At 48.4% G+C, this 15,842-nt stretch overlaps 1 protein-coding gene across 7 annotated transcripts in view; it reads left to right on the top strand.

Annotated features, from left to right (window-relative positions):
• Positions 1–15,842, top strand: part of TERT (telomerase reverse transcriptase) — an 80,505-nt gene that overhangs the window by 45,837 nt on the left and 18,826 nt on the right. For all 7 annotated transcript variants that reach the window (XM_088445713.1, XM_088445711.1, XM_088445706.1 and 4 more), the window contains 3 exons: positions 3,631–3,816; positions 4,851–4,977; positions 5,094–5,155. In XM_088445713.1, the coding sequence (XP_088301839.1) occupies positions 3,631–3,816; positions 4,851–4,977; positions 5,094–5,155 (375 nt within the window). The remainder of the gene's footprint in view (positions 1–3,630; positions 3,817–4,850; positions 4,978–5,093; positions 5,156–15,842) is intronic.

Below are 15,842 nucleotides of genomic sequence, written 5' to 3'. Positions count from 1 at the left end.
TGAGTCTTCCGTATACTTAGGAGAGGCTTCCAAGGATATTGGTCATGTCGGATCTAAGATCTCAGTGTCCGAAATAGCGGCTCGCAGATCTCTATGGCTAACGTCCTGGCAGGCGGATACAGGGTCCAAAAGGGCCATGGAGGGCCTTCCGTTTACTGGGTATATCCTTTTTGGACCTGAATTGAACAAATAAATCGCCCAGGATACAGGTGGTAAGTCTACCTTTTTGCCCTTCACTACTTCCATTACACGTCGCTCTTGGGCTGGTCCTTCTTTTCGCTCTTTTTCGGGTCCCTCATTCCTTTCGGGACCGTTCATGCGGTGTCTCCTCGGCAACCCATGGAGGTAAGGGCAGAGGCCGCCAGCTTGGTTCGACCTGCTGTCCGGATCCAAACCCAAACCTACCGCATCACGAACTCCAGGCCCACCTCGGAGACTCCAGGGTGGAGGCTCGCCTTTTGCGGTTCAGGGCTGTTTGGTATCGGCCCAATTCATCAATTTGGATGTGTAATCTTGTGTTTGGGCTACAAAGTAGAATTTTCAGAACCCCCTCCACATCGTTTTTTCACCACAGGTCTTCGCATCTCCCAACAGAAGTAGACGGTGCTTCTGCAGGCAATCCAAGAAGCTTGTGGATTCTGAAGTTTTGATACCTGTTCCAGCCCATCAGTGTTGTCAAGGTTTCTACTCCAATCTCTTTGTAATCCCAAAACCAGACGTCTCTGTGACATCTATTTTTAATCTGAAATTGTTAAATCAATATCTGACGTTTTAACAGTTCAAGATGGAGTCTCTTCACTCGGTGATTGCGAGTCTGGAAAAGGGGGAGTTCCTGGTGTCCCTGGATATCAAGGATGCTTGTCCCAATTTGGAACCACATCAAGCTTCTCTTCGATTTGCAATCAAGGAGGAACATTTTCAGTTTCAGGCTCTGCCGTTTTGTGTATCGTCAACATCTCTGATCTTTACCAAGGTATTGTCAGTGGTGATCGCTCATCTCAGATCGTTGGGGGTCACTATTGTTTTGTATCTGGACAACCTCCTCATCAAAGTTCAGTCTGTTCAAATTCTCAACGACCATGTAGCTCTCACACACCATGTCCTCATCCATCATGGCTGGATAGTCAATTTTCAGAAGTCCAGTCTGGTTCCATCTCAGCACATCCAGTTCCTGGGAATGATCTTGGATACAGCTGTTCTATAGATCGTCCTCCCGGTAGGCAAGGCTCATGCAATTCATCAACTTGTCCTATGCATTCATCTTCTAGGGAGGATGGTGGCAGCTTTCGAGGCTCTTCAGTTTGGCAGATTTCATTTTCATCCCATCCAGTTAAATCTTCTGGCCCAGTGGTGCAGATCACATCTTCATATGCACCGCCTTATCTGGCTGTCACCACAGGCACGCATATCCCTTCTCCGATGGATTCAGCAAGAGCACCTCACAGCAGGTCGTTGGTTCGGCATCTGGGATTGGATCATTCTGACAACAGATGCCAACCTCAGAGGTTGAGGAGTGGTAGTTTAGGACCATCACTTCCAGGGCCGTTTATCAGGCCAAGAGTCAAAAATTGCCGATCAACATGCTGGAACTCTGGGCAGCTTTCAACGCTGCTCCGGAGGCTGTTTCCCTACTAGATGGTCAGCCAGCTCAAGTCCAATCGGACAACACAACAGCCATCGCATACATAAATCGTCAAGGAGGGACAAGCAGTCGCATGGCCATGCGCAAGGTGAATCCCATACTTCGGTGGGCAGAGATAGACGCTGTGGCGATCAGCAGTGTTCATCCCGGGAGTAGAGAATTGGGAGGCCAACTATCTCAATCGTCAGGATCTCCATCCGGGAGAATGTGCTCTTCACCCGGACATTTTTTGACAACTAGTAAAGAAATGGGGAATGCCATCAGGTGCCCCGGTATTGTTCCAGGCTCGAGACCCGAATACGGAGGCAATAGACATTCTAACGGTTCCTTGGAGTTACAGCCTTGTGTACCTCTTCCCTCCTTTTCCTGTACTTCCACGTGTTCTCAAGCGGATCAAGCGAGAAGTGACAACTGTCATCCTGGTGGCTCCGTTCTGGCCTTGCAGGGCCTGGTTCTCGGATCTTCAGCATCTCCTTGTCCGTGGATCCTTGGCCATTGCCTCTTTGCCCAGAGCTTCTGCTTCAAGGCCCTTGCATTTACCCAGACTTACCTCGGCTGTGTTTAACTGCGTGGCTGTTGAGTCCGCTATTTTACGACGCTCCAGACTTGGTATATCCTACCATGCTCTGGGCTCGTAAACCTGTCACATCGGCTCATTATCACCATTTCTGGCGTTCTTATGTAGCCTGGTGTGAGGACCGGGGGTTTCACACTATTGTTTTCCATTTGCCCCATCTACTTCTCTTCCTCCAGTCTGTTCCTTCTCTTCCTCCATCTACTTCTCTTCCTTCGCCTGGATGTGGGTTTGCGCCTTGGTTCCCTGAAGGTTCAGGTTTCAGCATTGTCGGTCTTTTTTCAGCGCCGCCTTGCCTTATTTCCTCAGGTTCAGACCTTTTTACAGGGGGTCCTTCGGATTCAGCCTACACTTGTCCCGCCTACAGCTCCATGGGATCTTAACTTAGTTCTGACTTTTCTACAGTCTTCAACGTTTGAACCCTTGGAGGATGTGGATCTTAAGCTTCTCACTTGGAAGACAGTACTCCTTTTTGGCCCTGGCTTCGGTAAGGCGGGTTTCTGAATTGGGAGCTCTCTCTTGTCGACCTTATCAAATTTTTCATGATGCTTGTGCAGAACTCCGTACTGAGGCATCTTTCTTTCTGAAGGTGGTGTCTGCTTTTCACCACAACCGATTGTGGCTCCGGTGTTGTCGGATACCTCACAGACTTCAGTCACCCTGGATATGGTACGGGCTCTCCAGATTTATGTGGCCCGTACCGAGGCTTTATGGAAGTCGGATGCCTTGTTTCTTCTTTATGATGCTTCGAAACGAGGTTGGCCTGCTGCTAAGCAAACGTTGGCCAGATGGATCCTCCGGTCCTTATCTCTGCTTATTCCACTCGCTCCTTAGGGGCCTCTTGGGCTGCTTGTCGGGGCGCTTCTGTTTCCCAGTTGTGACGTGCGGCCACTTGGTCCACGGTCCAAGCTTTTTTCGGTTTGATACCTTTGCGGCCTCAGAGTCTAGTTTCAGTCGCAGGGTTTTGCAGGTTTCTCAGGGCTCTCCCACCCAGGGGGTAAATTTTGGGATGATTCCAGTGTCCCCTGGTGGATGAAGGAGAAAATAGGATTTTGGAACTTACAGTACAAGTAAAATCTTTTTCTCCAATTCCATAGGGGACACTGGACACCCTCCCAGCACTGCTTTGCCTGCCATTGTGTTTTGTTTTCACATATGTTGGATGTATTATGTTGTTATGTATGTTCTATACGGCCTTGCCGTCCTTGTTGTTTGTCTCCTTCTCCTCAGATAGAGGGGGAGGAGTCACTCGCACTTAAATATTTAAAGTGCCAGCCCCACTCATCCACCCATCTATACCCCAGTGTCTTGATTCCAGTGTACCCTGTGGAATCGGAGAAAAGGACTTTACTGGTAAATACCAAAATATTATTGAACCACCCTCGTATAATTATTATAATTTTATTTTTTTAAGAACTCTGGCAGAAGGAATTCCTGAATATGGCTGTTGGATAAGCCCTGATAAGACAGTGGTAAATTTTCCGATCGATGACATTCCAGAGTGCTCCAGAGTACAGCAGTTACCAGCTCACTGCTTGTTCCCATGGTGCGGTCTTTTACTTGATACACAAACTTTGGAGGTTTTCTGTGACTACTCTAGGTAAGACGTGCTTCAAGATCGTGCCATATTTTACCCTTCATTTCTTCATTTTACTGAAGTACCGTTCATAACAGTTAACTCAAAAAAGGTGTTATTATTGTCACTATGAAATATTGTATTTATATGCTTAATGCACATGAATACAAATGAATAGCCTGAGACGAGGATTTAACCAGGCAAAAGTCTGCTCAGTTTGACAACTTTATTAATGACATCACCCAAAAGTCTTAGATCACGTGGTAAATAAATGTATGTTTTATTATAAAGTTATAGATAAACAATCATCATGTGCATTTTATAGTCTAATTTATAAATTGTAAATACAAATATCTCTATTTACATGTTACCACCTTTTTTTTTTTTTTTTTTTTTTTTTTTTTACAAATTCCTAGACAAAACCAATAGTGAATTAGAGTATTTTAAGTTTAAATAGTAAACAATTAACAATTACAACAAAAGCATTACTGTGGTTCAATAACAATAAATATACTTAAAATGCATTAATTGCATAAAAAGTCCCTAAAATCTTACCTCTACCCCGACCCTTCTACCCAGTGCTGTGTTTATTAAAATAATTGAGCAAAGCTGTCTATGAACACAACACACACATCATTTCCCATAGGAAGGATGTGCGCATTTATCATTTTAATAAATACCCGCTGCTCCATGCTTCTTCCTCATTGTCTATCCCATCTGTGTCACCCCTGTCTGTCTGCCCCTCCCCTTTAGAATGTAAGCTCTCACGAGCAGGGCCCTCTATCCTCATTTGCTTCTCCTTCCCTTACTCATACAATTGTCTACTCCTAACTCCCCACAAGGGCACCTAACACTTGGTTGTTGATGTCCTGTGACTTATTTGAGTGTTATGATCGCTATTGCAGCAATATTTATAAACTATGTCCTTGTCCTGCATTGTTTTGTACTGCAAGTCGCTGTTTTCTTGTTTTCTCATTTGTTTATGTACTTAAGGCGCTGCAGAGCCCTTGTGGCGCCATATAAATAAAGGATAATAATAATAATAATTGTCCCTGCAGCTACTCATGCACTTCCATTCGGTATAGTCTGACATTTTGTCGCAGTGCGACAGCAGGAAAAAATTTGAGAGAAAAATTATTGAGTGTTCTTCGACTTAAATGTCACAGTCTCTTTCTTGACCTCAAGGTAAGTCAGTTTTCTCTAACTTTTTGTAAATTTAATACAGAAAAATGTTATTGGATTGTATTTCTGCTGCTGTACAGAAGTGTTAGACTTGACAAAACTTTGTTTCAAACCTCTAGATAAACAGTCTGCGAACTGTTAACATCAATGTTTACAAGATTTTTCTACTTCAGGCTTACAGGTATGTAACATATAATTAGGTTTTTAAAACCATATTCTGTTAATCTTTGCCAATACTACAGTATCCTTTATTTATAGAATACAATTTATTTTGTATTGCTGTACAATTGGTGAATAAACCAAAGTTCTATCATTAAATTAAGGCCTTGGATACTAGAATTATTAAAGGGGTTCTCAACTCCGTTTTAATAATTTGCATGTAATATTTTTATTATTATTTTGTTATTTTACATATCTGTTCCTTTCTATATGGTACAAAGATTGTATAACTCTTTAAGATGTTTGCAGTTCCCTGCATGGAGCTGATTTTCCAGGTCTGTAGACCCAAATTTCAAAGCAGGTTTTCTGCCTCCTAATGTGCTATATTTCATGGCATATACAGTGAAATATATAGATGATACAGCGCATTAGAGAGGAAGTGCAGCTGCATGGAGAAACATTCTATAGACCCAGCTACACCTTTCTGTGCTGGCAGCTAAATGGTAGCAATCAAAGGTTTGCTTTTCTTTATTAAAATGTACTAGAACAATATCAGATTTATATACGTTACAGTTTTTTTCGGTATAGTTATTTATGCAACAGGGTTTAGATATGCTTTCCCACCAGGATAGTGTAAGGGGTATATTTACTAATGGTCGATTTTGATCGATTTAAAATCAGTCAACATCGATGTTGTGTTTCTCGGGCTAATGACGTGTCCTGGAATGTCTAGAGTTACACTATCTTCCAAAGCCCCTTTGTCTAGAGAATATGGAGCAAAAGTCACATCACTGTTATTAATCCATAATATTGTTATGGAATGTAGCTCTACACACCATATAAGGTACTACCAAATATCTCTTAAGGGCCCACTGTACATCTAATGTCAGTCTTAGGAACAAGCATACACAGGAAAGTGAGTCTCTCAATTTATGTCTTGTCTGACCCTAAAGGTTACATTGACCATTCTCTGAAAATATGCATAGACTAGACCTGCATAAATGCAATCTCCTTCTCAAACCTCAATGGGGCCCAACACAGTTTCTAAATTCTATATGTTATGTAGAAATTAAATTATTAACCCTATGGTGACAATGATGCATATAACATTTGTTTCGGTGGCCTGATGGCCGCGTATGGACCATTGCACGGCAATGCGGCATAGCATTGCGAAGATGTAGGGGGCAGGTACCCTACCAAAGAGACTTGGCCATGTCCCTTTCAGATACACCAGCATAATCTGTGGATGTGATTCCGAAAGTCTCAACATGGTGTGGCTATGCTCAAAGACTTGCCACACCCTCTCTTAGTACTGGGGCCCAACGTTTCTAATGTTGGCCCAGGTTCTCAAAGCCTTCCTGCATCATAGTGTACTGTGTGAATAAGCAATCACATAGACCTTTTTGTTTATTGGAAAAGTGAATCCTCTTCAGATTTGTCCTTGACACTGATCTCCATTATATGAATAAAGTAAACTACCTTTCAATAATATTATGGTTATTCAAAGTCTTTCTTCTTCGGGATCCACAGGGTCCACAGGTATTACCTTGGGGTATGTGGTAAGAGTGATCCAGGCACCAAACAGTTACAAGCTTTAGCTCCCAGGATGCACTGCGTCTTCCTCCATATATACCCCGCCCCTGGCTACAGGCACTTAGTTTGTTACCAAGCCCAAGGCAGGAGAAGGAAGGACAATTGTACATTTGAAACACTCTAAGAAGAGAAAATAATTGAAATACAAAAGAAAAAAAAAGATTACCCAATAACATCAGGTGCGTTAGAGTGGGTGCCCTGTGGACCTCAAAGAAAAAGAGTTAACAAAAGTATGTTATACCATAACTCTTAATTTCTTCTTCGGGTCCCATAGGGTCCACAGGAATTACCTTGGGGATGTCCCAAAGCAGTTCCTTTTAAGGGTGGGAATGCTCCTGTTTAGCAGAAAGGAGAATCTGGCGCCCAAAGGAAGCATTCGGAGAGGCAAAAGTATCAAAGGCGTAAAATTTGAGGAAAGTGTGGACGGAATACCATGTGACTGCCTTGCACAATTGTTCAGCAGAGGCACCACGACGAAGCTCCCACGATGGTCCCATAGATTGAGTAGAATGTGCTGTCACTGTGTTTGGAACAGAGAGATCAGCTTGTGTGTAAGCCTGAGAAATCATCATACGATATATATATATATATATATATATATAAAGAATAAACACTTTGGGGCTGATGCAGAGAAGGGTACAAAATGGGTGTAAGTTACTCTTGAAAACAGATTGCACAAAATAAGCATACTGTCTCCCATTAGGTGAATTACAGCTGTGATCAAGATGTGCTCATTTTTTCTGCTCCCACTGTACAACAGGAACAGCTCACAGACCTATACACCAGAGTAGCAATCGCATTCCTTACATACAACAAACCCAAATCTAAAAGCTCTCTAATACAGCAGACACACATCCCCATCTGGTGTATGCAACATACCTTTGTTAACTCTTTCTTCGAGGTCCATAGGGTCTACAGGAATTACCTTGGGGTATGTAGTAAGAGTGATCCAGGCACCAAACAGTTACAAGCTTTAGCTCCCAGGATGCATTGGTCCTCCTCCATATATACCCCGCTCCTGGCTACAGGCATTTAGTTTTTTTTTTGGTGCGCAGGAGTGCACCTGGTGAACAGGGGACTGCTTCAGTAGTCCCAAGCAAGTTTTTTTTTTTCTCCTATGAGTAAGCAGCACTAAGCGTCCGAATTGACGCCTGTACTACTGCTCCGTCTAACCCCGCCGGCGAAGCAACACCAGTGAGGGAACTGGTGATTTCAGCGGACATCAGCGTAGTGAGCGCTGAGCCCAGGATTGCAGCCGGAGACATCTGGGATGCAGGTAAGGTGGCTCCCCGCAGGCTGCTGATGGTGGGGAACCACGTGGCATTCTGTACCTCCGGCGGTGAAGACCTGACGGAGGACACTGTTGTAAAGAACCAGGTAAACTGCTTCCCCAACTAAACCACCGGGACATGAGATTCTCCTGACAGCCGGTGATGATAATGGCGGTGACCATGTATAGGTCAGTGAGCCCGGTGGATCCATACAGCCTAGGGGAAGTACGCTCTCCCCGGAGGCCCCTCCCCCAACCCAGACGCTGGTCCAGAGACGAGGTTTCTTTCGTCTGGGTTGCTTCTACCTGCCTCCCTGTTATATGAGACAACCAGAGACCACTCTCAGGTGCTCTCGGTGGCTGCAGCTCTCAGGAGGTTTAGTTAGTGTCCCTGTATACCTGTCCTTGGATGACCAGGTTATACAGAGCTCGATATCCTACTCAGCCGCGTGTTCTGTTCGTAGTAGACTAAGAGCTTATTGCATATATATATATATATATATATATATATAATATGCATTGTATGTGACTTGTGTAAATCTGTTGTGTGTTATACTGCCTTTTTCTACTTCAGGGTCCATAGGGTATCCACAGGATACCTTGGGGTATAGGTGTGACGTCAGTCATCGGGCACCAAAGAGTTAAGCTTTCAGCCTCCCAGGATGCACTAGGTCCCCCTCCTATACCCCGCCCCCGAGCCAAGGCATCTCAGTTTCGTTTGGTGCCCGGCCGTAGTCGGAGGCACCTGCTAGAGGGGGGCTTAGAAGAGCCCCTGAAGCTTTTTCTTCATGCAGCTGTGGCTGCACATCTGGATGAACAGCATGGACAGTCAGTCCTGACGTCTATGCTGTCTTCCCTACACCCCGCCGGTACCAGAACGCCGGTACTGATCCGGGGATGCTGGTGGACATCTGGGGTCACAGCTAGCGGTGACCCCAGATGTTCCGGACCATGGCCGGATTCAAGGGGGACAGAGGTAAGCAGCGGGGTCCCGCGGGGGGTCCCCGCTGATCACATGGTCCTAAGTCCCCAGGCAGGGGGCTCCCTGGGGACTGGCTGCAGCGTGGAGCCAGCCGACCAACCTGCGCTTCCACTACCCCCTGGGACAGCGGACCGCAGCAGAGCAGTAGCGCTGCGGCGTCCCAGGGGTTAAATGCATGCCAGGGGAGCGCGCCTTCCCTGTCTCACAGCCGGCACCTCCCTCGCTGCACACAGCCCTCTCTGCACTGTGCTGACTGGCCCTGTGTCAGCGCTCCTCCCCCAGGCCAGCCTTCTCTCTGCTCCTCGGTGGCCATCTTTTCTGAAGCATGGTGAACGCTGCTGGAAGCCTGCATTGGAAGCATCGTGGTCTGGGTCCCCCCGCATACCTCTCCTCCGCTGTGGTCAGGTCTGTGTATGCAGCGCTGTGTCCTACCAGGCCCTGTGTCTGTGTAGTTGAGTGATCAGCGCTGTTAGTGCAGGAATTGTTATTTCTCTGCATTGTATGTGACTGTGCTAGCGCTGCTGCCTGTAACTTTTTTTCTAAACTGTCAGCTTTATACTGTCCCTGTTTTTTCTGCTAAGCTCTTGCGGTGCGGTGCTGCAGGGTGGTCTCTCGCCTCTTAAATATATAATTGGTGAGAGGGGTCACATACGTGGTGCCATCATGTCTGAAAGTGATTCTCCCCTCCGGCTACAGTGTACTACATGTAAAGTACCGTTAGCGGAGGGGGAGGGTAGCGCGGAGGGCCTCTGCCGGCAGTGTTTGTCTATGGCGCGGCCTCTTACGGTTACTGCACCGGTACAGGAGCCGCCCTGGGCTTGTTTCGCTCAAGCGCTTACAGCCTAGTGGGCCAGTTAGCTCCGCAGCCCGCGTTTACACCGATGGGGTTGTCCCAGAAGTCAGTGGTGTCGTCACCCATGCAGGGTTTCCCACGACAATTGGTGGTACCCCACAGTCTCCCTATTTCCCCGCTCCCGGTTTCTCAGGAGCCAGCGTGGGTTAACTCCCTGACGAGTTCTGTACAGCACTTGTCGGATGTGTTGCAAGGGGAGTCTGTGATGCGGCCGCATAAACGGCCGGTGGCGTCTCTGTCGGCTCCTTATGAGGATGACGAGGGGACGTCTGATGATGGGGAGATTCTGGATCCTTACGATCAGGAACCTCTCCATGCTAAGGACGCTGATGCTAAGTCCAAAGTATATATTCCTGGACTTATTCGGGCGGTCCGCACAGCCTTGGTGATTGAGGACGAAGTTCCCCCAGCGGCTAAATCTAAGTATGCCTTTTTCAAAGATGTGAAGGGCGATGCCACAGTCTTTCCTCTTTCGGGTCAGTTGGTGGACCATTTAGAGGAGGCGTGGAAACAGCCTGGCAAAAGATACCAGCCGCAGAGACGCCTGGCGGTGGCTTATCCGTTCGCGGATAATTATTTTGCAAAGTGGGAATCCCCTCCACAGGTGGATTCTCACGTGACCCGTCTTGTCCGTAGTGCCACATTGCCGATGCCATCCATGTCTTCCCTTAAGGATGCTACGGACCGCAAGGTGGAGATCTGCCTGAAGTCCGCTTATTCCCTTGCGGGGGGGGCACCACGGCCGGCTATGGCCATTTGCTGGGTTGCCAGAGCGATGGAGCGCTGGGCGGATTCATTAGAGGCTTCTTTTGATTCCGACTGTCCGGCCGAACAGGCGGAGTTGATTGGCAATCTCCGTGATTCGGCCACCTACATCAACAAGGCGGCCCTAGACATTAGTACTCTGATGTCTAGGATTTCTTCAGCAGCGGTAGCTGCTCGTCGCACCTTGTGGCTGTGATCCTGGAAGGCGGACGCAGATTCCAAAAAGGGTCTGGAGGCGTTGCCGTTTACCGAAGAAGTTCTCTTCGGTCCAGATCTGGATAAGATTGTGGCCACGCTGGCGGCAGCCAAATCAGCTTGTCTCCCGTCGGCCGCTGCTCCTTCTGGTTCTGGACCATCGTCCTTTCGGTCATCTAGGGCCCAGGGCAGGCCCAAACCACAGTTGTTTCCTCGACGGGCTGGCCCTAAGAAATCGGTCAAGCCCCGGAAGCAGACATGGAGTACCAGACGTCCGCCCCCCAAACCAGATGACAAGCCTGCGGCCTGACGGTCCGGGCCTCCCTTTGGGGGATCCCAGGGTGGGAGGCCGCCTGCTGCAGTTCGCCCAGTGTTGGTCGACCACTACGACAGACACTTGGGTTCTGGAGGTGGTCTCCCACGGGTACGCCCTCTCCTTCCGGCACAGACCCCCGGCTCGATTCTTCACCACGGGTCTACCATCAGACCGGAACAAGGCTACGGAGCTGCGGAAGGTATTGCACACTATGCTCCAGGCTGGAGTTATAGTGCCTGTTCCATTCTCCCAGAGGGGCCAGGGTTTCTATTCAAATCTTTTTTTGGTACAGAAACCCAATGGGTCGTATCGTCCGATTCTCAACCTCAAAGCACTCAACAGGTCTTTGCGGGTACCGAAGTTTCGGATGGAGACCTTACGGTCCATCATTCTGGCGCTGGAACCTGGGGACTACATGGTGTCATTGGACATACAGGACGCTTACCTGCATGTCCCTATTCTTTTGCGCCATCAACAGTTCCTCGGGTTTGCAATCCGCAGCGACCACTTCCAGTTTCGGGCGTTACCTTTTGGCCTGGCGACAGCACCACGGGTTTTCACCAAGGTGATGGTGGTCATGGCGGCTTCTCTGCGGCTGCAGGGAGTCCGCATGTTGCCGTACTTGGACGACCTGTTATTGGTGGCAGGATCTCCAGAGCTCCTGTTACGCCACTTGGACCTGACCATTGCACTGCTGCAACGGCACGGCTGGCTAATCAACTGGCAGAAGTCCACTCTAATCCCGTCTCGGAGGATTCTGCATCTTGGAGCCTTGTTGGACTCGGGACAGCAAAGGATCTTCGTGACGGAGGACAAGATCTCTGCTTTACAGTCAAGGGTGCGCAGTTGTCTGCACAGCCGCCGGGTGTCCCTACACTCGGCGATGAGGTTACTGGGATCCATGGTGTCGGTGTTCGACATGGTGGAATACGCCCAGTTTCACTCCAGACCTCTGCAGCACCTGATCCTGTCCAAGTGGAACGGGCTGCCTCAGTCTCTGAAGTCCCAGACGATTGTGCTCACCCCGGAAGTTCGCCTGTCCCTTGCTTGGTGGTTACAGACGACCCACCTCAACAAGGGACGTCCGTTCTGATTTGCAAATTGGGTCCTGTTGACAACGGACGCCAGTCTTCGGGGCTGGGGAGCGGTTTTGGGTCCACACTTGTTCCAGTGCAGGTGGACGCCGACAGAAGCGGAGCTTCCCATAAATATCTTGGAAATCCGTGCGGTCTTCAATGCTCTCCAGCAGACACATCGGTTTCTCCAGGGTCACCCGGTACAGGTCCAGTCGGACAACGCTACCACCGTGGCCTACATAAAAAGGCAAGGAGGAACCCGCAGTCGGGCGGCTCTCGTAGAGGTCTCTCGGATCCTGGTTTGGGCGGAGCGCAATCTTCCGGCCATATCAGCGGTCTTCATCCCGGGAGTGCTCAATTGGGAGGCGGACTTTCTAAGTCGCCAGGACGTTCATCCGGGGGAATGGTCTCTGCACCCAGACGTTTTTCAACTGCTGGTGGACAGGTGGGGTCTTCCAGAGATCGACCTCATGGCGTCCCGGCACAACAACAAGTTGCCGGTGTACGGGTCTCGCACAAGAGACGAAGGGGCGTCTCTGGTGGATGCTCTGTCCGTCCGGTGGACGTTCCGGTTCGCATACCTGTTCCCTCCGGTCTCCCTTCTTCCACGGGTAATCCGGAAATTCAAACAGGAAGGAGGGACGCTCCTGTTGATAGCTCCCGCGTGGCCCAGACGGCACTGGTTCTCAGACCTTCAGGGTGGTCAGTCCTCTGCGGTTGCCGCTACGACCGGACCTTCTGTCTCAGGGTCCTTGTCTTCACCCGGACCTGACTCGGCTGTCTTTGACGGCGTGGCTGTTGAGACGGCCATGCTGAGGTCCCGGGGGTTTTCCAGCTCTGTGGTGCGTACCATGTTGCGAGCTCGGAAACCGTCTTCCGCGAGGATATACCATCGCGTGTGGCATACGTTCTTCCAGTGGTGTCGACCGAGAGGTTATGCACCGCGGGAGTTTCATCTGTCTCGGATTCTCGCCTTCCTACAAGCGGGACTAGATCATGGGCTTCGCCTTGCTTCTTTGAAGGTACAGGTTTCGGCCCTGTCTGTCTGGTTTCACCGTAGGATTGCTATAATCCCGGATGTGCGCACCTTTATGCAAGGTGTTGTCCGCATTCAGCCACCCTTTGTTCCACCTGTGGCGCCTTGGGATTTGGCTGTGGTCCTGAGGGCTCTCCAAGGACCGCCGTTTGAACCACTGGGCTCAGTGGATCTTAAATGGTTAACAGCTAAGACTGTTTTCCTTCTGGCTATTGCTTCGGCCAGACGTGTTTCTGAGTTAGGGGCTCTTTCTTGTAGACCCCCTTTCTTGGTTTTTCATGGGAACAGGGCAGTGCTCCGCACTCGGCCCGAGTTTCTTCCCAAAGTTGTTTCCCAGTTTCATGTTAACGAGGAAATCGTTGTTCCGGCCTTTAACTCACCGGGTCTTTCCGTGGGTGAGGCCTCTTTGGATGTTGTGCGGGCCTTAAGGACTTATGTTGACCGCACTTCTTCGTTTAGGAAGTCTGACGCTTTGTTTGTCCTCTATGGCTTCCGTAAAAAGGGTTGGCCTGCTTCAAAGCAAACTTTGGCAGCCTGGATCCGTATGGCTATTTCTGAAGCTTATCTTCATGAAGGCCTGCCGGTTCCTCCTTCTGTGAAGGCTCATTCCACTAGGTCTGTGGGTCCTTCGTGGGCAGCTCGACGTGGTGCCTCTGCAGTCCAGATCTGCAAGGCTGCTACGTGGTCCTCTGTCAATACCTTCGTGAGGTATTACAGGTTTGACACCTTCGCCTCTCAGGATGCTTCCTTCGGGCGGCGGATTCTCCTTTCTGCACAGGAGCGTCCCCACCCTTAAAGGATACTGCTTTGGGACATCCCCAAGGTATCCTGTGGATACCCTATGGACCCTGAAGTAGAAAATATGAGATATGGTAAGAACTTACCCTTGTTATCTCTATTTCTATGAAGTCCATAGGGTTCCACAGGACTCCCGCCCTGTCGCACCTGTGCTGCAGATGGGCTTTGCTCTCGTCACCGGTTTTCCGTCTCCCTCTGGTGAGAATGTGATTCTTGTATGTGTCCAGATCTTTGTTCTCTCTCTTCCTTCTCCTCCTCCGGCCTATGGCTTGGTAACTAACTGAGATGCCTTGGCTCGGGGGCGGGGTATAGGAGGGGGACCTAGTGCATCCTGGGAGGCTGAAAGCTTAACTCTTTGGTGCCCGATGACTGACGTCACACCTATACCCCAAGGTATCCTGTGGAACCCTATGGACTTCGTAGAAATAGAGATAACAAGGGTAAGTTCTTACCATATCTCATATTTTATTCCTGAATGACTGTCAGTTATAACTGTCACTGCTGTTTCTCCTCATAAGCCCTCTGCTACAGGTGTGTGGGTTATTTTGGGTGTGAAACACTGTCACATTCTATTGTATTATATTACTTTGCATAACATTAGGGATTTTGTTATGTCCAAAGAAAACGAGAAGCAGGAAGCGAAAGCCCCTGTGCTGGTTTCATGTATGGCCTGTTATGCGGGTTGTCCCCTCAGGATTTCATACAAAATAGATTATGTGGTCACTGTAACAAGGAATCACCACATTAGTCCAGCCTACCAGCTACTGGGCAGGAACCCCCTTGGGCTTCTTTTTCGCAGATCATGGCCCTGTATGCCTCTCCTTTGGTGGCCAGGTTATACAGAGCTCAATATCCTACTAGTACCCCTTTTACACCAGAGCAAAAACCTGGGTTATTGCTGGTTCTACCCGGGTCGCAGCTCAATGTAAAAGGGTCCCTGAAAAATAACCTGGGTCAAGTGACCCTGCAATCCAACCCAGGTAGCTACCAGGGTTGGACCCAGGTAATGGTGCAGTGTAAACGGCGCAACCTGGGTTATCTGACCAGGATCATGCCTAAAATTAGCTGATTGGTGGTTGTGGAGCAATCACCTCCCACTTTTATGACCTCACAGCTTTAGCAGGGCAGACCTGAGTTCAGTGTGAACAGGGCTGACCTGGGATTAACCCAGATCAAAGGTGCAGTGTAAATTGGTCTGACCAGGGTTGGAACCATGTCCAAAAACCCAGGTCGGACCTGGGTTTTTGGTGGAAAAGAGGTATAAGCTGTTTGTGCTTGTAGTTGATTAAGAGCCTATTGCAAATATATTGTTTAAATGCATTAAGTTTTGCTGTGTTATACTGCCTTTATTTTTCTGACAAAACTGTCAGTTATAACTGTACTTCACACTTACTAGATATTTGTGAAGGTGGTCACATTCCATTGTTGCCTTTATATGACTAAAAGCCCCCATACATCAGAGATTGATTGCAGCAATCGTGTAATTTGCAATCGATTGTGTATAAAAATCTTTCCCTTTTTCAATCGATTGTGGCAATTCTGCAATCTGCAATCGATTGAAAAAGGGAAAGATTTTTATACACAATCGATTGCAAATTGCACGATTGCTGCAATCAATCTCTGATGTATGGGGGCCTTAAGTGAAGTGCTCCAATTAACCCCCAGCTGCAGGTGAGTGGTTAAATTGTACTTCACATATACCTGTGAAGACTGGGCTGCCCACCCCCATCTCCCCTAATTAATTAGGGATGCCGTCTGAGGAAACCAGCACTTTACTTTGCTGGAGAAACATATCAAGGATTTTTATGGGACACAAATATACTTC

Source organism: Taudactylus pleione, unplaced genomic scaffold (genome assembly GCF_031769625.1).
Source record: "Taudactylus pleione unplaced genomic scaffold, aTauple2 ptg000386l, whole genome shotgun sequence".
In the NCBI taxonomy this organism is placed as follows: Eukaryota; Metazoa; Chordata; class Amphibia; order Anura; family Myobatrachidae; genus Taudactylus; species Taudactylus pleione.
Note: the sequence above shows the minus strand (reverse complement) of the source record. Positions and strands in the feature narration are given on the sequence as shown.